Source organism: Coregonus clupeaformis, chromosome 29, assembly GCF_020615455.1.
Source record: "Coregonus clupeaformis isolate EN_2021a chromosome 29, ASM2061545v1, whole genome shotgun sequence".
In the NCBI taxonomy this organism is placed as follows: domain Eukaryota; kingdom Metazoa; phylum Chordata; class Actinopteri; order Salmoniformes; family Salmonidae; genus Coregonus; species Coregonus clupeaformis.
Window position 1 is genome coordinate 5153541 of NC_059220.1, and position 16952 is coordinate 5170492.

Consider the following 16952-nt stretch of genomic DNA (forward strand, 5'->3'; position numbering starts at 1 on the left):
CCGGGGTGTGTTCTTCCCTGTCTCTCCGACCCGGGGTGTGTTCTTCCCTGTCTCTCCGACCCGGGGTGTGTTCTTCCCTGTCTCTCCGACCCGGGGTGTGTTCTTCCCTGTCTCTCCGACCCGGGGTGTGTTCTTCCCTGTCTCTCCGACCCGGGGTGTGTTCTTCCCTGTCTCTCCGACCCGGGGTGTGTTCTTCCCTGTCTCTCCGACCCGGGGTGTGTTCTTCCCTGTCTCTCCGACCCGGGGTGTGTTCTTCCCTGTCTCTCCGACCCGGGGTGTGTTCTTCCCTGTCTCTCCGACCCGGGGTGTGTTCTTCCCTGTCTCTCCGACCCGGGGTCCCTGTCTCTCCGACCCGGGGTCCCTGTCTCTCCGACCCGGGGTGTGTTCTTCCCTGTCTCTCCGACCCGGGGTGTGTTCTTCCCTGTCTCTCCGACCCGGGTGTGTTCTTCCCTGTCTCTCCGACCCGGGGTGTGTTCTTCCCTGTCTCTCCGACCCGGGGGTGTGTTCTTCCCTGTCTCTCCGACCCGGGGTGTGTTCTTCCCTGTCTCTCCGACCCGGGGTCCCTGTCTCTCCGACCCGGGGTCCCTGTCTCTCCGACCCGGGGTGTGTTCTTCCCTGTCTCTCCGACCCGGGGTGTGTAGAGTAAAGATGCCGGTATCAGGACTCTGGTTATGCTGGATGAGCAGGGAGGTAAGTTCCTACAGAGACACAATAGTACACTCCAATATTGGACAACTGTACATGACTATTTATACTAAATATAATGTACTATACTGTACTGTACTGTACTGTACTGAACTCTAATTGCATTGTGCTAGTATACTATGTGCAGTTAGAAAGTTAAAAGCACCAGAGTTTTTAATCTCAGTTATTTCTGTAATATATAATGTCTTGCTTTTTATCTTTATCTTATAAGAGGTAAAGTATGATTTCTCAGTAGACAGTAACAATGAGCTGTAGTATTGAGGTTAACTGCTTGTTGACTCAATAGCGGATCTGAAAAAAAAAAGCACGGCTACAAGAAACATGTGGCCTTGCGGTTCAGTTGTTAGTTGATAGCACATCCGCTTTACTGAGAGGACACACTGATCAGTTATACTGGTTAGTGACAAAACATCTCATTCACTTCCACTCAAACAGGACACCTTAATAGAATCCCTGGGTTAAGGCTTTGGTTAAGGAAATGGAACCTTGTGGAAGTGGATCAGACGGATAAGGTTGGTTAGGCAGGAGAAGCAGCTTGATATTACTGGTTGGTTAGGCAGGAGAAGCAGCTTGATATTACTGGTTGGTTAGGCAGGAGAAGCAGCTTGATATTACTGGTTGGTTAGGCAGGAGAAGCAGCTTGATATTACTGGTTGGTTAGGCAGGAGAATCAGCTTGATATTACTGGTTGGTTAGGCAGGAGAAGCAGCTTGATATTACTGGTTGGTTAGGCAGGAGAAGCAGCTTGATATTACTGGTTGGTTAGGCAGGAGAAGCAGCTTGATATTACTGGTTGGTTAGGCAGGAGAAGCAGCTTGATATTACTGGTTGGTTAGGCAGGAGAAGCAGCTTGATATTACTGGTTGGTTAGGCAGGAGAAGCAGCTTGATATTACTGGTTGGTTAGGCAGGAGAAGCAGCTTGATATTACTGGTTGGTTAGGCAGGAGAAGCAGCTTGATATTACTGGTTGGTTAGGCAGGAGAAGCAGCTTGATAGTACTGGCTCCTAGTGGCCGGTGATTTTAATGCAGGAGAACTGAAATCCGTCTTACCTCATTTCTACCAGCATGTCACCTGTGCATCTAGAGGTGAAAAAAACTCTAGACCACCTTTACTCCACACACAGAGACGCATACAAAGCTCTCCCTCACCCTCCATTTGGCAAATCTGACCATAACTCTATCCTCCTGATTCCTGCTTACAAGCAAAAAAACTAAATCAGGAAGTACCAATGTGACGTGCTCAATACGGAAGTGGTCCGATGAAGCAGATGCTGAGCTACAGGACTGTTTCGCTAGCACAGACTGGAACATGTTTCGGGATTCATCTGATGGTATTGAGCAGTTTACCAAATCAGTCACCTGCTTCATTAATAAGTGCATCAACAACATCATAACCACAGTCACCGTACGTACATATCCCAACCAGAAGCCATGGATTACAGGCAACACCTGCACTGAGCTAAAGGCTAGAGCTGCCGCTTTCAAGGAGTGGGATACTAATCGACGAACCATCAAACACGTAAATTGTCAATATAGAACTAAGATCGAATCCTACTACACCGACTATGATGCTCGTCGGATGTGGCAGTGCTTGCAAAAAATCACGGATTACAAAGGGAAACCCATGCCTTCTATGCTCGCTTCGAGGCTAGCAACACTGAACCATGCTCTCCGTAGTTGATGTGAGTAAGATCTTTAAACAGGTTAACGTTCAGACGGATTACCAGGACGCTTACTTAGAGCTGACCAGCTGGAAGGTGTCTTCACTGACATTTTCAAACTTCTCCCTGACCCAGTCTATAATACCTACAAGCAAACCACCATAGTCCCTGTGCCCAAGAAATCCAAGGTAGCCTGTTTAAATGACTTTGAAAGGGTGGTCATGGCTCACATCAACACCATCATCCCAGACACCCTGGGCCCACTCCAATTTCCATACCGCCCCAACAGATCCACAGATGACGCAATCTCTATTGCACTCCACAATGCCCTTTCCCACCTGGACAAAAGACACATACGTGAGAATGCTGTTCATTGACTACAGCTCAGCGTTCAACACCATCATGCCCTCCAAGCTCATCACTAAGTTAAGGACCCTGGGACTAAACACCTCCCTCTGCAACTGGATCCTGGACTTCCTGACGGGCTGACCCCAGGTGGTGAGGGTAGGCAACAACACATCTGCCACGCTGACTTTCAACACGGGGGCCCCTCAGGGGTGCGTGCTCAGTCCCCTCCTGTACTCCCTGTTCACCCATGACTGCACGACTCCAACACCATCATTCATTTTGCAGACGACACGACAATGGTATGCCTGATCACCGCCGATGATGAGACAGCCTTTAGGGAGGAGGTCAGAGACCTGGCAGTGTGACAACAACCTCTCCCTCAACGTCAGCAAGACAAAGGAGCTGATCGTGGACCACAGGAAATGGAGATGCCGAGCACGCCCCCATTCACATCGACTGGGCTGTAGTGGAGCGGGTCGAACGCACAGTTCCTCTATGTCCACATCGCTAAGGACCTATCATGGTCCAAACACACCAACACAGTCGTGAAGAGGGCACGACAACACCTCTTTGCATTGACCCCCTTTTTATTTGCACCAGCTTTATGCACATTTACTGGACTCTACACACACACTCACACACACACACACACACACACTTAGACTAAATACGACTACATACGCTCACACACACAAAACACATACACACATGCATATTGACGCCACACACACACACGCACACTCACACACACACACGTAGACACACTTTCACACTTTTTCACACTTCACATACGCTGCTGCTACTCTGTTTATTATCTATCCTGATTGCCTAGTCACTTTTACCCCTACCTACACTACCGTTCAAAAGTTTGGGGTCACTTAGAAATGTCCTTGTTTTCGAAAGAAAAGCAATTTTTTGGTCCATTAAAATAACATCAAATTGATCAGAAATACAGTGTAGACATTGTTAATGTTGTAAATGGCTATTGTAGCTGGAAACGGCAGATTTTTAATGGAATATCTACATAGGTGAACAGAGCCCCATTATGAGCAACCATCAGTCCTGTGTTCCAATAGCACGTTGTGTTTGCTAATCCAAGTTTATCATTTTAAAAGGCTAATTGAATATTAGAAAACCCTTTTGCAATTATGTTAGCACAGCTGAAAACTGTTGTGCTGATTAAAGAAGCAATAAAACTGGCCTTCTTGAGACTAGTTGAGTATCTGGAGCATCAGCAATTGTGGGTTCAATTATAGGCTCAAAATGGCCAGAAACAAATAACTTTCTTGTGAAACTCGTCAGTCTATTCTTGTTCTGAGAAATGAACACTATTCTATGCGAGAAATTGTAAAGAAACTGAAGATCTCGTACAATGCTGTGTACTACTCCCTTCACAGAACAGCGCAAACTGGCTCTAACCAGAATAGAAAGAGGAGTGGGAGGCCCCGGTGCACAACTGAGCAAGAGGACAAATACATTAGAGTGTCTAGTTTGAGAAACAGACGCCTCACAGGTACTCAACTGGCAGCTTCATTAAATAGTACCTGCAAAACACCAGTCTCAACGTCAACAGTAAAGAGGCAACTCCGGGATGCTGACCTTCTAGGCAGAGTTGCAAAGAAAAAGCCATATCTCAGACTGGCCATCTTAATCTTTTCTTTTTATTGGCCAGTCTGAGATATGGCTTTTTCTTTGAGAGAGCGAGAGACATAGAGAGTGTGAGAGAGAGAGAGAGAGAGAGAGAGAGAGAGAGAGAGAGAGAGAGAGAGAGAGAGAGAGAGAGAGAGAGAGAGAGAGAGAGAGAGAGAGACAGAGAGAGACATAGAGAGAGAGAGCGAGAGAGAGAGAGAGAGACATAAAGAGAGAGGGAGAGAGAGAGAGAGAGAAAGAGAGAGAGACATATAGAGAGAGAGAGAGAGAGAGAGAGAGAGAGAGAGAGAGAGAGAGAGAGAGAGAGAGAGAGAGAGAGAGAGAGAGAGAGAGAGAGAGAGACTGAAAGAACAGAAGCAAAATAGATGTCTAGTTCCCTGTCTCATCTCGTGGCTGTGTCCATTCCGTGTCCAGTGACCAGAGACGTGTATCAGTCTCAAACATTGTGAGTTGTTTCCGCATCGCTATAACCCAGGGATTAAAAAAAAAAAGTCCAAACATCAACAAGCAAGCAAGCCACCCCAGCCATGAATACCCTTACCCTGCCTTGCCTATGCTACAGACCACTCCCTTCTCCCCTGGACCCACTCCAGGTAGATGTTGACCCGAACCACAATACTAATCCAACTCACCATTTAGGGAATTAACCAATAACTGACCCTGTATCAGTGGTTAGGGTAAGCTCTTGGGGGGTGGTCATAACCCAACTTACATATTATTCAAACATTCTGATTGCACCCCCCATAATGCTTTTCACCTAATCCACTGCTTCACAACACTTCAGTTCATCTACACTCCTCCTTCACTCTCATCCTGTCTCTCTCTCTCTCTCTCTCTCTCTCTCTCTCTCTCTCTCTCTCTCTCTCTCTCTCTCTCTCTCTCTCTCTCTCTCTCTCTCTCTCTCTCTCTCTCTCTCTCTCTCTCTCTCTCTCTCTCTCTCTGCAATTTGTAGCCTGTGACATTTCAGATTTAGGTATGATAGTGAACTACTTTTTCAAAGTAACTTTATTTAAGTAAACTATACGTTTCGTAAGGGTAGCTTTAGTGTAGCTTAACTTCTTCCAGTGTGAAGTAATTGGTAGCTTGGTAACTATATTTTCAGAGTAGCTTCCCCAACACTGCCCAGAGGTCAGGGAAGAAGGCTGATGATTGAACGGGCTAGTGGTTCAAATCACTGCTGTTAATCAGCTGAATAATTCCATGTGTTAACGAAATAGATGGAAGTTTGGATGGAAGTGCCTGTATAGTAAATACGTATACAAATACACGTACACTGTCTTTATTGACAAAGAATCAGGTGAGTCTATCAATGTGATAATACAGTATATACCTATGTTAAAAAGCTGAAATAAATCATTCTCTCTACTATTATTCTGACATTTCACATTCTTAAAATAAAGTGGTGATCCTAACTGACCTAAGACAGGGAATTTTGACTAGGATTAAATGTCAGGAATCGTGAAAAACTGAGTTTAAATGTATTTGGCTAAGGTGTATGTAAACTTCCGACTTCAACTGTATATACACAAGCCTTCCACAAGCTTCCCACCATAATGTCACCAGGGACATACTAGGCTCAGTGTGATGACCCCTGCTTCCCTGGTGCATCTTTCCAATTGGTCTTACCTCTTGCATTGCATTCTGGCTGTGTTTGATAGGCTGTAGCTTAGAGCTCAATCATCACAAGAGCCAATCCGATTCATTTCACTGCTCTCATTACCTTTGTCCTCACCAGAGCAACTGGATCGGTTTGAAGATGGCATGAACAAGGTCAACCAAGACTTGAAGGAGGCCGAGAAAGATATGAAGGGTTTAGGGCAATGCTGTGTCCAGTTATGTCCATGTGTTGCCAAGTAGGTAACCGGTGGCGACGGGTCAGGGCTCTAGCCTCTGTGGTGTTGGTAGTGCTGTCCAACGTCTGTCTCTCTTGTCACAGTCAATGTCTCTTTTTGTCTCCTCTCCTTTGTCCTCCTCCTCCTCCTATTTCTTTCTTTCTTTCCACGTGCTGTCGTTCTTTGTGGGGATAAATGACTTGTGTTGATAATCAGAGCAACTGGAGCGGATCGAGGAGGGGATGGACCAGATCAATAAGGACATGAAGGATGCAGAAAAGAATTTGAACAATCTAGGGTCTCTCTGTGGTCTTTGTTCATGTCCCTGTGACAAGTAGGTGCAGCCTGCCTTGCCTGCCTGCCTGCCTGCCTGCCTGCCTGCCTGCCTGTCTGCCTGTCTGACTACCTGCTTTAATGCCTTAACTAGTGTGCATGCTGCTTCCATGTGCACTTTGACCTGGAGAGAGAGAGAGAGCGAGAGAGAGAGAGAGAGAGAGAGAGAGAGAGAGAGAGAGAGAGAGAGAGAGATGCATGCTGGGCTAATCCACTGTAACACTTTCCCCCATACATACAGCCGCATGTTCCATAATATTCTTACACGAGGCAGTAGGCATTACATTGACATGAACCTACATTAGCATGACATGATTTACTGCTGTTGTTGGTACATCAGTCCTATGCATGAACATGCTCTCTTGCTCTTGGTTTCACCATATAGTGTTACATGATGCTTGGTGGACATATAAAAACCTTGGACAGGGAACACAATGAAATAGATAAGGATCATTCCTACCAAAAGAACAGTGATGATCGTTTATATTCGATGTAGTATTGAATCAAACTGCTTAGTGGGAAGCTAATGGTTATATGTGTGTTTTGAGATTTATGCACCTAACTTGAACTTTGCATTGAAAAGATCTCTTCCCACACTCAAGTTAAGTGTTCAAATCTCGACTCAGAATTCGGCCCTGAGATGATAGTAAGTTGCTGTGTATGGTTCATGTGTGTTGAAACAGGAGGAACTGAAGCATTTCAGGAAGTTGAGTTAATGTTCACAATGTTTCGTGAAATTTGATTGTGCAGCTCACTGGTGTTTAGAAGTCACATACACTACATGGCCAAAAGTATGTGGACACCTGCTCATCGAACATCTCATTCCAAAATCATGGTCATTAATATGGAGTTGGTCCCTCCTTTGCTGCTATAACAGCCTCCACTCTTCTGGGAAGTCTTTCCACTAGATGTTGGAACATTGCTGCAGGGACTTGCTTCCATTCAGCCACAAGAGCATTAGTGAGGTCAGGCACGGATGTTGGGCGATTAGGCCTGGTTTGCAGTCAGTGTTCCAATTCATCCCAAAGGTGTTTGATGGGGTTGAGGTCAGGGCTCTAGGCAGGCCAGTCAAGTTCTTCCACACCGATCTCGATAAACCATTGTTTATATTTTTATTTGATTTTGTATTTATTTTCTCCCCAATTGGTAGTTACAGTCTTGTTCCATTGTTGCAACTCCCGTACGGACTCGGGAGAGGCAAAGGTCGAGAGCCATGCGTCCTCCGAAACACAACCCTGCCAAGCCGAACTGCTCGCTTAACCCGGAAGCCAGCCACACCAATGTGTCGGAGGAAACACGGTACAGTTGGCGACCGAAGTCAGCGCGCATGCGCCCGGCCTGCCACAGGGAGTCGCTAGAGCGCAATGGGACAAGGACATCCCAGCTGGCCAAACCCTCCACTAACCTGGACGACACTGGGCCAATTGTGCGCCGCCTCATGGGTCTCCCGGTCGCGGCCGGCTGTGACACAGACTGGGATCTAACCCGGATCTGTAGTGACGCCTCTAGCACTGCGATACAGTGCCTTAGACCGCTGTGCCACTCGGGAGGCGAAAAACCATTTCTGTAGGGACCTCGCTTTGTCCATGGGGGCATTGTCATGCTGAAACGGAAAAGGGCCTTCCCCAAACCTTGCCACAAAGTTGGAAGCACAGAATCGTCTAGAATGTCATTGAATGCTGTAGCGTTAAGAATTCCCTTCCCTGGAACTAAGGGGCTTAGTCCGAACCATGAAAAACAGCCCCAGACCATTATTCCTCCTCCATCAAACTTTACAGTTGGCACCATGCATTGGGGCAGGTAGCATTCTTCTGGCATCCGCCCAAACCCAGATTCATCCGTCGGACTGCCAGATGGTGAAGCGTGATTCATCACTCCAGAGAACCTGTTTCTACTGCTCCAGAGTCCAATGGCGGTGAGCTTTACACCACTCCAGCCGAAGCTTGGCATTGCGCCTGGTGATCTTAGGCTTGTGTGCGGCTGCCCGGCCATGGAAACCCATTTAATTAAGCTCCCGACGAATATGCTGACGTTGCTTCCAGATGCAGTTTGGAACTCGGTAGTGAGTGTTGCCACCGAAGACAGACGACTTTTACGAGCTACGCGTTTCAGCACTCGGCGGTCTCGTTCGGTGAGGTTGTGTGGCCTACCACTTCGCGGCTGAGCCGTTGTTGCTCCTTGACGTTTCCACTTCACTATAACAGCACTTACAGTTGACCGGGGCAGCTCTAGCAGGGCAGAAATGTAAAGAACTGACTTGTTGGAAAGGTGGCATCCTATGACGGTGCCATGTTGAAAGTCACTGAGCTCTTCAGTAAGGCCTTTTTACTGCAAATGTTTGTCTATGGAGATTGCATGGATGTTCAATTTTATACACCTGTCAGCAACGGGTGTGCCTGAAATAGCTGAATCCACGAAGTTGAATGGGTGTCCACATACTTTCGTATATATAGTGTACTTCTTCTCAAGACAATTTGCCATCACAGGAACAGTTTTATTTCAAAGCTATTGTTTTATGCACATTTAACTGCTGTAGTGAGCGACAATCATAAACGTCTATAAAGTCCAAGTGATTTTAAACCGAACTTGACTTCCTAGAATGTTTGTCTTACCGTGTGACCGCCACAACAGTACAAGTCAGGTGTGTGTGTGTGTGTGTGTGTTTGTGTGTGTGTGTGTGTGTGTTTGTGTGTGTGCGTGTGTGTGCGTGTGTGTGTGTGTGTGTGTTTGTGTGTGTGTGTGTGTGTGTGTGCGTGTGTGTGTGTGTGTGTGTGTGTGTGTGTGTGTGTGTGTGTGTGTGTGTGTGCGTGTGCGCGTGTGCATTTGTGTGTGTACATTACGTACACGTGTTTGCACGTATTTGCGTGTAAGTGTGTGTGTGTGTGTGTGCGTGTGCGTGTGCGTGTGCGTGTGCGTGTGCGTGTGCGTGTGTGTGTGCGTGTGTGTGCGTGCGTGTGTGCGTGTGCGTGTGCGTGTGTGTGTGTGTGTGCGTGCGTGCGTGCGTGTGCATGTGCGTGTGTGTGTGTGTGTGCGTGTGTGTGTGTGTGTGTGTGTGCGTGCGTGCGTGTGTGTGTGTGTATGGTTATGGAGTGTGATGGGATAGTACCTAAGGAGCCAATGCAAAGCCAAACTATGGCCTCAGAGTCATGTTCTGAGGCAAAGCCTTTTCTGTGTCCATAGCATTATGTCCATATCATTATGTCCATAACATAATGTCCATAGCATTATGTTCATTAGTGTTGTCTATGTATTTTCCTCTACTTACAGTTGCGGGCACCAAAAAGCTTTATTTTTATAACCCTGTACAAGTTTTTATTTTTATTTTTACTAATTATCACTTGCACAGTGTAACACACGTTGCAGCAGTGATTCTGCTAGCACCACGGCAACACCTCACTTTTTAGTCCCTGCAGCTGTAAACACATTACTTTTATCATGTGTATGTATTTATCCATTTCCATGTGATTCTGTAACTCAGTATCATTAACTATCATGCTCACTCTGGTTTATTTCTGATGCTTTGTGATCTAAACTGTTCCTCCAGTAATCAGATGGTGTGGATATGATGTGTGTCTGTCCTCCTGTCTGTCCTCCTGTCCTCCTGTCCTCCTGTCTGTCCTCCTGTCTGTCCTCCTGTCTCCCCTCCTGTCTGTCCTCCTGTCTCCCCTCCTGTCTCCCCTCCTGTCTGTCCTCCTGTCTGTCCTCCTGTCTCCCCTCCTGTCTCCCCTCCTGTCTGTCCTCCTGTCTGTCCTCCCTTCTCCCTGTCTGTCTTCCTGTCTCCCCTCCTGTCTGTCCTCCTGTCTGTCCTCCCTTCTACCTGTCTGTCTTCCTGTCTACCTGTCTGTCCTCCTGTCTGTCCTCCTGTCTCCCCTCCTGTCTGTCCTCCCTTCTCCCTGTCTGTCCTCCCTTCTCCCTGTCTGTCCTCCTGTCTCCCCTCCTGTCTGTCCTCCTGTCTCCCTGTCTGTCCTCCTGTCTCCCCTCCTGTCTCCCCTCCTGTCTGTCCTCCCTTCTACCTGTCTGTGTGTGTTCTTACTCCTGTGTGTGTTCTGTATCTGTGTACAATGTGTTCTCCTTGTGTGTCTAACCCCCCTGCCTGTCTGTCTGTCTGTGTTGTCTTCTGCTTGGTGTTCTGTGTGTTTAATGTGTTTGTGCTGGTGGGAGGGTTAATGTCTCTTCTAGCTACAAGTCTATAAAGAACACATAGACACAGTAAATACACTAAAATTGATCAGTTGTTCATTGATAGACCTAACATATATAACGTATATATATATATATATACAGTGGGGAAAAAAAGTATTTAGTCAGCCACCAATTGTGCAAGTTCTCCCACTTAAAAAGATGAGAGAGGCCTGTAATTTTCATCATAGGTAGACGTCAACTATGACAGACAAAATGAGGAAAAAAAATCCAGAAAATCACATTGTAGGATTTTTAATGAATTTATTTGCAAATTATGGTGGAAAATAAGTATTTGGTCAATAACAAAAGTTTCTCAATACTTTGTTATATACCCTTTGTTGGCAATGACACAGGTCAAATGTTTTCTGTAAGTCTTCACAAGGTTTTCACACACTGTTGCTGGTATTTTGGCCCATTCCTCCATGCAGATCTCCTCTAGAGCAGTGATGTTTTGGGGCTGTCGCTGGGCAACACGGACTTTCAACTCCCTCCAAAGATTTTCTATGGGGTTGAGATCTGGAGACTCCAGGACCTTGAAATGCTTCTTACGAAGCCACTCCTTCGTTGCCCGGGCGGTGTGTTTGGGATCATTGTCATGCTGAAAGACCCAGCCACGTTTCATCTTCAATGCCCTTGCTGATGGAAGGAGGTTTTCACTCAAAATCTCACGATACATGGCCCCATTCATTCTTTCCTTTACACGGATCAGTCGTCCTGGTCCCTTTGCAGAAAAACAGCCCCCAAAGTATGATGTTTTCACTCCCATGCTTCACAGTAGGTATGGTGTTCTTTGGATGAAACTCAGCATTCTTTGTCCTCCAAACACGACGAGTTGAGTTTTTACCAAAAAGTTATATTTTGGTTTCATCTGACCATATGACATTCTCCCAATCCTCTTCTGGATGCACTCTAGCAAACTTCAGACGGGCCTGGACATGTACTGGCTTAAGCAGGGGGACACGTCTAGCACTGCAGGATTTGAGTCCATGGCGGCGTAGTGTGTTACTGATGGTAGGCTTTGTTACTTTGGTCCCAGCTCTCTGCAGGTCATTCACTAGGTCCCCCCCGTGTGGTTCTGGGATTTTGCTCACCGTTCTTGTGATCATTTTGACCCACGGGGTGAGATCTTGCGTGGAGCCTCAGATCGAGGGAGATTATCAGTGGTCTTGTATGTCTTCCATTTCCTAATAATTGCTCCCACAGTTGATTTCTTCAAACCAAGCTGCTTACCTATTGCAGATTCAGTCATTCCAGCCTGGTGCAGGTCTACAATTTTGTTTATGGTGTCCTTTGACAGCTCTTTGGTCTTGGCCATAGTGGAGTTTGGAGTGTGACTGTTTGAGGTTGTGGACAGGTGTCTTTTATACTGATAACAAGTTCAAACAGGTGCCATTAATACAGGTAACCAGTGGAGGACAGAGGAGCCTCTTAAAGAAGAAGTTACAGGTCTGTGAGAGCCAGAAATCTTGCTTATTTGTAGGTGACCAAATACTTATTTTCCACCATAATTTGCAAATAAATTCATTAAAAATCCTACAATGTGATTTTCTGGATTTTCTTTTCTCAATTTGTCTGTCATAGTTGACGTGTACCTATGATGAAAATTACAGGCCTCTCTCATCTTTTTAAGTGGGAGCACTTGCACAATTGGTGGCTGACTAAATACTTTTTTTCCCCACTGTATGTCCCTAAGATATCATTGGCATGCTTTGTTGGTGGGCCGCCTTGCTGTCACTATGCATGGCTTTTGTCATATTTCTATTACATCAAATTACAGTTTACATGCACACAAACACACACACACACCTCTACACACCCTGACTGGCGTGTGTCCCTGCAGGATAAAGGGTGGGGGCCAGGCGTGGGGGGCCAACCAGGATGGAGTGGTGAACAGTCAGCCAGGGGCCCGTGTGGTGGACGAACGTGAACAGATGGCCATCAGTGGAGGCTTCATCCGCAGGTGAGTGTGTTCATGTATTAGTTAGAGAGAGTGTGTGTGTGTGTGTGTGTGTGTGTGTGTGTGTGTGTGTGTGTGTGTGTGTGTGTGTGTGTGTGTGTGTGTGTGTGGACTCCCTCTGCCACTCCAAGGCTACCGTTAGTTTCATGGAATATCCGATGTGTGTTTCCAGGGTAACAGACGACGCCCGGGAGAATGAGATGGATGAGAACCTGGAGCAGGTGGGTGGGATCATCGGTAACTTGCGTCACATGGCCCTGGACATGGGCAACGAGATCGACACCCAGAACCGCCAGATCGACAGGATCATGGACAAGGTACCATCCATTATTTTGACGATGACAATCAATCAATACATTTTCAGTGTTAGCGATTGGCAGCCCATCCTTGAGTTGACAATCCACAGTCTTGATTTATTGATTGGTAGTTGATTGCTTGAATGATTTCATTTCATATCATCTCAACTCTCTCTCTCTCACCTCAGGCTGATTCCAACAAGACCAGGATTGATGAAGCCAACCAGCGTGCCACAAAGATGTTGGGCTAAGCTGCAGCGACAAGTGCTTTAAACCCCCGACCCCAAAACCCCCATCACCATCCCTGCACCCCTCTCAAGCATGTCACGGGACGGTGCAAACATGCTTTTATCATGGTACTTTTGCTGCGTTCATAACCAAGTGGGAAGTTGGTATTTACCACATACGACAGGAAAAAATCCGCTTGAACGCCTCTCCAACTGGGAAACACGTCTATCATCCTGAGCTCCCACTACTCCCACATGGTGACCTCTGACCCCACCTACAAAGGAAATTACCTTGATAACAGCATTTTCGGCAGTTAAATGTAACAAAACATTATTTATAAAAAGCTATATATTAATATGGTTTTTGAACACAATCATTTGTTTACCAGCATGATGGCTGTACTTTTAGTTTATGGTTAAAGCAGCTTGTTGGCCATTAGCCAATCTGCGTTTCTCAACGTGGTCAATGCATGTGAATGCATCCAACTAGTATTTACGACTTCACAACTGGTAATTACCATCTTCCCACTTGGTAATTACTACCTTCTCACTTGGTAATTACTACCTTCCTACTTGGTTATGAATGTAGCATTACTCAGTAGGTTTGCACACATGCACATATCAGACCCCCCCCACCTCTCCTCTTCCTCCTTCTCCTCTTCTTCCTGTTGTAAATGTTGTTCTGTGTCGTCGGCCTTTGGCTTTTATTTAAATGATAGTTATGGTTAATCGTCTCGTCCTCTACCCTCTGTTCTCTCTCCTCCTAAAGTTGTTCCTCTACCCTCCATTCTGTCTCTCCTCCTAAAGTTGTTCCTCTACCCTCTGTTCTCTCTCCTCCTAAAGTTGTTCCTCTACCCTCCATTCTCTCTCCTCCTAAAGTTGTTCCTCTACCCTCCATTCTCTCTCCTCCTAAAGTTGTTCCTCTACCCTCCATTCTCTCTCCTCCTAAAGTTGTTCCTCTACCCCATTCTCTCTCCTCCTAAAGTTGTTCCTCTACCCTCCATTCTCTCTCCTCCTGAAGTTGTTCCTCTACCCCCCATTCTCTCTCCTCCTAAAGTTGTTCCTCTACCCTCCATTCTGTCTCTCCTCCTAAAGTTGTTCCTCTACCCCCCATTCTCTCTCCTCCTAAAGTTGTTCCTCTACCCTCCATGCTCTCTCCTCCTAAAGTTGTTCCTCTACCCCATTCTCTCTCCTCCTGAAGTTGTTCCTCTACCCCCATTCTCTCTCCTCCTAAAGTTGTTCCTCTACCCTCCATTCTCTCTCCTCCTAAAGTTGTTCCTCTACCCCATTCTCTCTCCTCCCAAAGTTGTTCCTCTACCCTCCATTCTCTCTCCTCCTAAAGTTGTTCCTCTACCCCCATTCTCTCTACTCCTAAAGTTGTTCCTCTACCCCCATTCTCTCTCCTCCTAAAGTTGTTCCTCTACCCTCCATTCTCTCTCCTCCTAAAGTTGTTCCTCTACCCTCCATTCTGTCTCTCCTCCTAAAGTTGTTCCTCTACCCCATTCTCTCTCCTCCTAAAGTTGTTCCTCTACCCTCCATTCTCTCTCCTCCTAAAGTTGTTCCTCTACCCTCCATTCTCTCTCCTCCTAAAGTTGTTCCTCTACCCCATTCTCTCTCCTCCTAAAGTTGTTCCTCTACCCTCCATTATGTCTCTCCTCCTAAAGTTGTTCCTCTACCCCATTCTGTCTCTCCTCCTAAAGTTGTTCCTCTACCCTCCATTCTCTCTCCTCCTAAAGTTGTTCCTCTACCCTCCATTCTCTCTCCTCCTAAAGTTGTTCCTCTACCCCATTCTCTCTCCTCCTAAAGTTGTTCCTCTACCCCCATTCTCTCTCCTCCTAAAGTTGTTCCTCTACCCCATTCTCTCTCCTCCTAAAGTTGTTCCTCTACCCTCCATTCTCTCTCCTCCTAAAGTTGTTCCTCTACCCCATTCTCTCTACTCCTGAAGTTGTTCCTCTACCCCCATTCTCTCTCCTCCTAAAGTTGTTCCTCTACCCTCCATTCTCTCTCCTCCTAAAGTTGTTCCTCTACCCTCCATTCTGTCTCTCCTCCTAAAGTTGTTCCTCTACCCCATTCTCTCTCCTCCTAAAGTTGTTCCTCTACCCTCCATTCTCTCTCCTCCTAAAGTTGTTCCTCTACCCTCCATTCTCTCTCCTCCTAAAGTTGTTCCTCTACCCCATTCTCTCTCCTCCTAAAGTTGTTCCTCTACCCTCCATTATGTCTCTCCTCCTAAAGTTGTTCCTCTACCCCATTCTGTCTCTCCTCCTAAAGTTGTTCCTCTACCCTCCATTCTCTCTCCTCCTAAAGTTGTTCCTCTACCCTCCATTCTCTCTCCTCCTAAAGTTGTTCCTCTACCCCATTCTCTCTCCTCCTAAAGTTGTTCCTCTACCCCCATTCTCTCTCCTCCTAAAGTTGTTCCTCTACCCCCATTCTCTCTCCTCCTAAAGTTGTTCCTCTACCCTCTGTTCTCTCTCCTCCTAAAGTTGTTCCTCTACCCTCCATTCTCTCTCCTCCTAAAGTTGTTCCTCTACCCCCATTCTCTCTCCTCCTAAAGTTGTTCCTCTACCCCCCATTCTCTCTCCTCCTAAAGTTGTTCCTCTACCCCATTCTCTCTCCTCCTAAAGTTGTTCCTCTACCCCCATTCTCTCTCCTCCTAAAGTTGTTCCTCTACCCCATTCTCTCTCCTCCTAAAGTTGTTCCTCTACCCCCATTCTCTCTCCTCCTAAAGTTGTTCCTCTACCCCCCATTCTCTCTCCTCCTAAAGTTGTTCCTCTACCCCATTATCTCTCCTCCTAAAGTTGTTCCTCTACCCCCATTCTCTCTCCTCCTAAAGTTGTTCCTCTACCCCCATTCCCTCTCCTCCTAAAGTTGTTCCTCTACCCCCCATTCTCTCTCCTCCTAAAGTTGTTCCTCTACCCCCATTCTCTCTCCTCCTAAAGTTGTTCCTCTACCCTCCATTCTCTCTCCTCCTAAAGTTGTTCCTCTACCCCATTCTCTCTCCTCCTAAAGTTGTTCCTCTACCCTCCATTCTCTCTCCTCCTAAAGTTGTTCCTCTACCCTCCATTCTCTCTCCTCCTAAAGTTGTTCCTCTACCCCATTCTCTCTCCTCCTGAAGTTGTTCCTCTACCCTCCATTCTGTCTCTCCTCCTGAAGTTGTTCCTCTACCCTCCATTCTCTCTCCTCCTAAAGTTGTCACTCTACCCTCCATTCTGTCTCTCCTCCTAAAGCACCTGTGAAGATCTGTCTTTTTCTCTCTTTTTCTTTCTTACTCATTTTTGTTTCTTTTTTATAATCAGTATAAATGTATTATATCAACTGTTTTTACATCCTTACTCTGATACGACGGCTACTATTGCTTTACGTGAGCCGGACACTGCGTCACTACATGCGGTTTCTTCAATGAGTCAGTGTTATGTCCATGTCAGACACTGGTCCTCTGTTGCTGTTGTTATGATGCTAAGCGAGAAAAACTAACCATACAAGTCGGAACTCCCTTCTCACCAAACATTGTCACCTTCCTCCCAGACTCTCCTCCCAGACTCTCCCATTTCAAAAATAGCCACCTGGACAATGCACAACTGTACTGGGAACATGACCAGTGGTGCACCTCATTTTCAGCCATTCCCTCAATGTAAGTTATTTAGCATTATCATTGACGAAGATGAGCAGCAGTACACCATTGGTAGTTTATCTATAGTCCCTATACACATTGTGTACGTGAGCCCAGGTGTCCCACCTAGGATTTGGCAGCACCATGCTCCA

General features: G+C 46.5%; 1 protein-coding gene across 3 annotated transcripts in view; it reads left to right on the forward strand.

Moving 5' to 3' along the window:
• The window catches only part of LOC121544609 (synaptosomal-associated protein 25-B-like), a 71013-nt gene extending 57019 nt beyond the window's left edge, over positions 1–13994 (forward strand). Inside the window, exons 5-9 of one of the 3 annotated variants that reach the window (XM_041854587.2) lie at positions 642–690; positions 6102–6219; positions 12554–12673; positions 12843–12987; positions 13155–13994. In XM_041854587.2, the coding sequence (XP_041710521.1) occupies positions 642–690; positions 6102–6219; positions 12554–12673; positions 12843–12987; positions 13155–13217 (495 nt within the window). In that variant the 3' untranslated portion in view covers positions 13218–13994. Of the gene's footprint in view, positions 1–641; positions 691–6101; positions 6220–6414; positions 6533–12553; positions 12674–12842; positions 12988–13154 lie in introns of all 3 variants that reach the window. The other 2 variants (XM_041854586.2, XM_041854588.2) reach the window with 2 other exon arrangements.
• The last annotated feature ends 2958 nt before the right edge of the window (positions 13995–16952 follow it).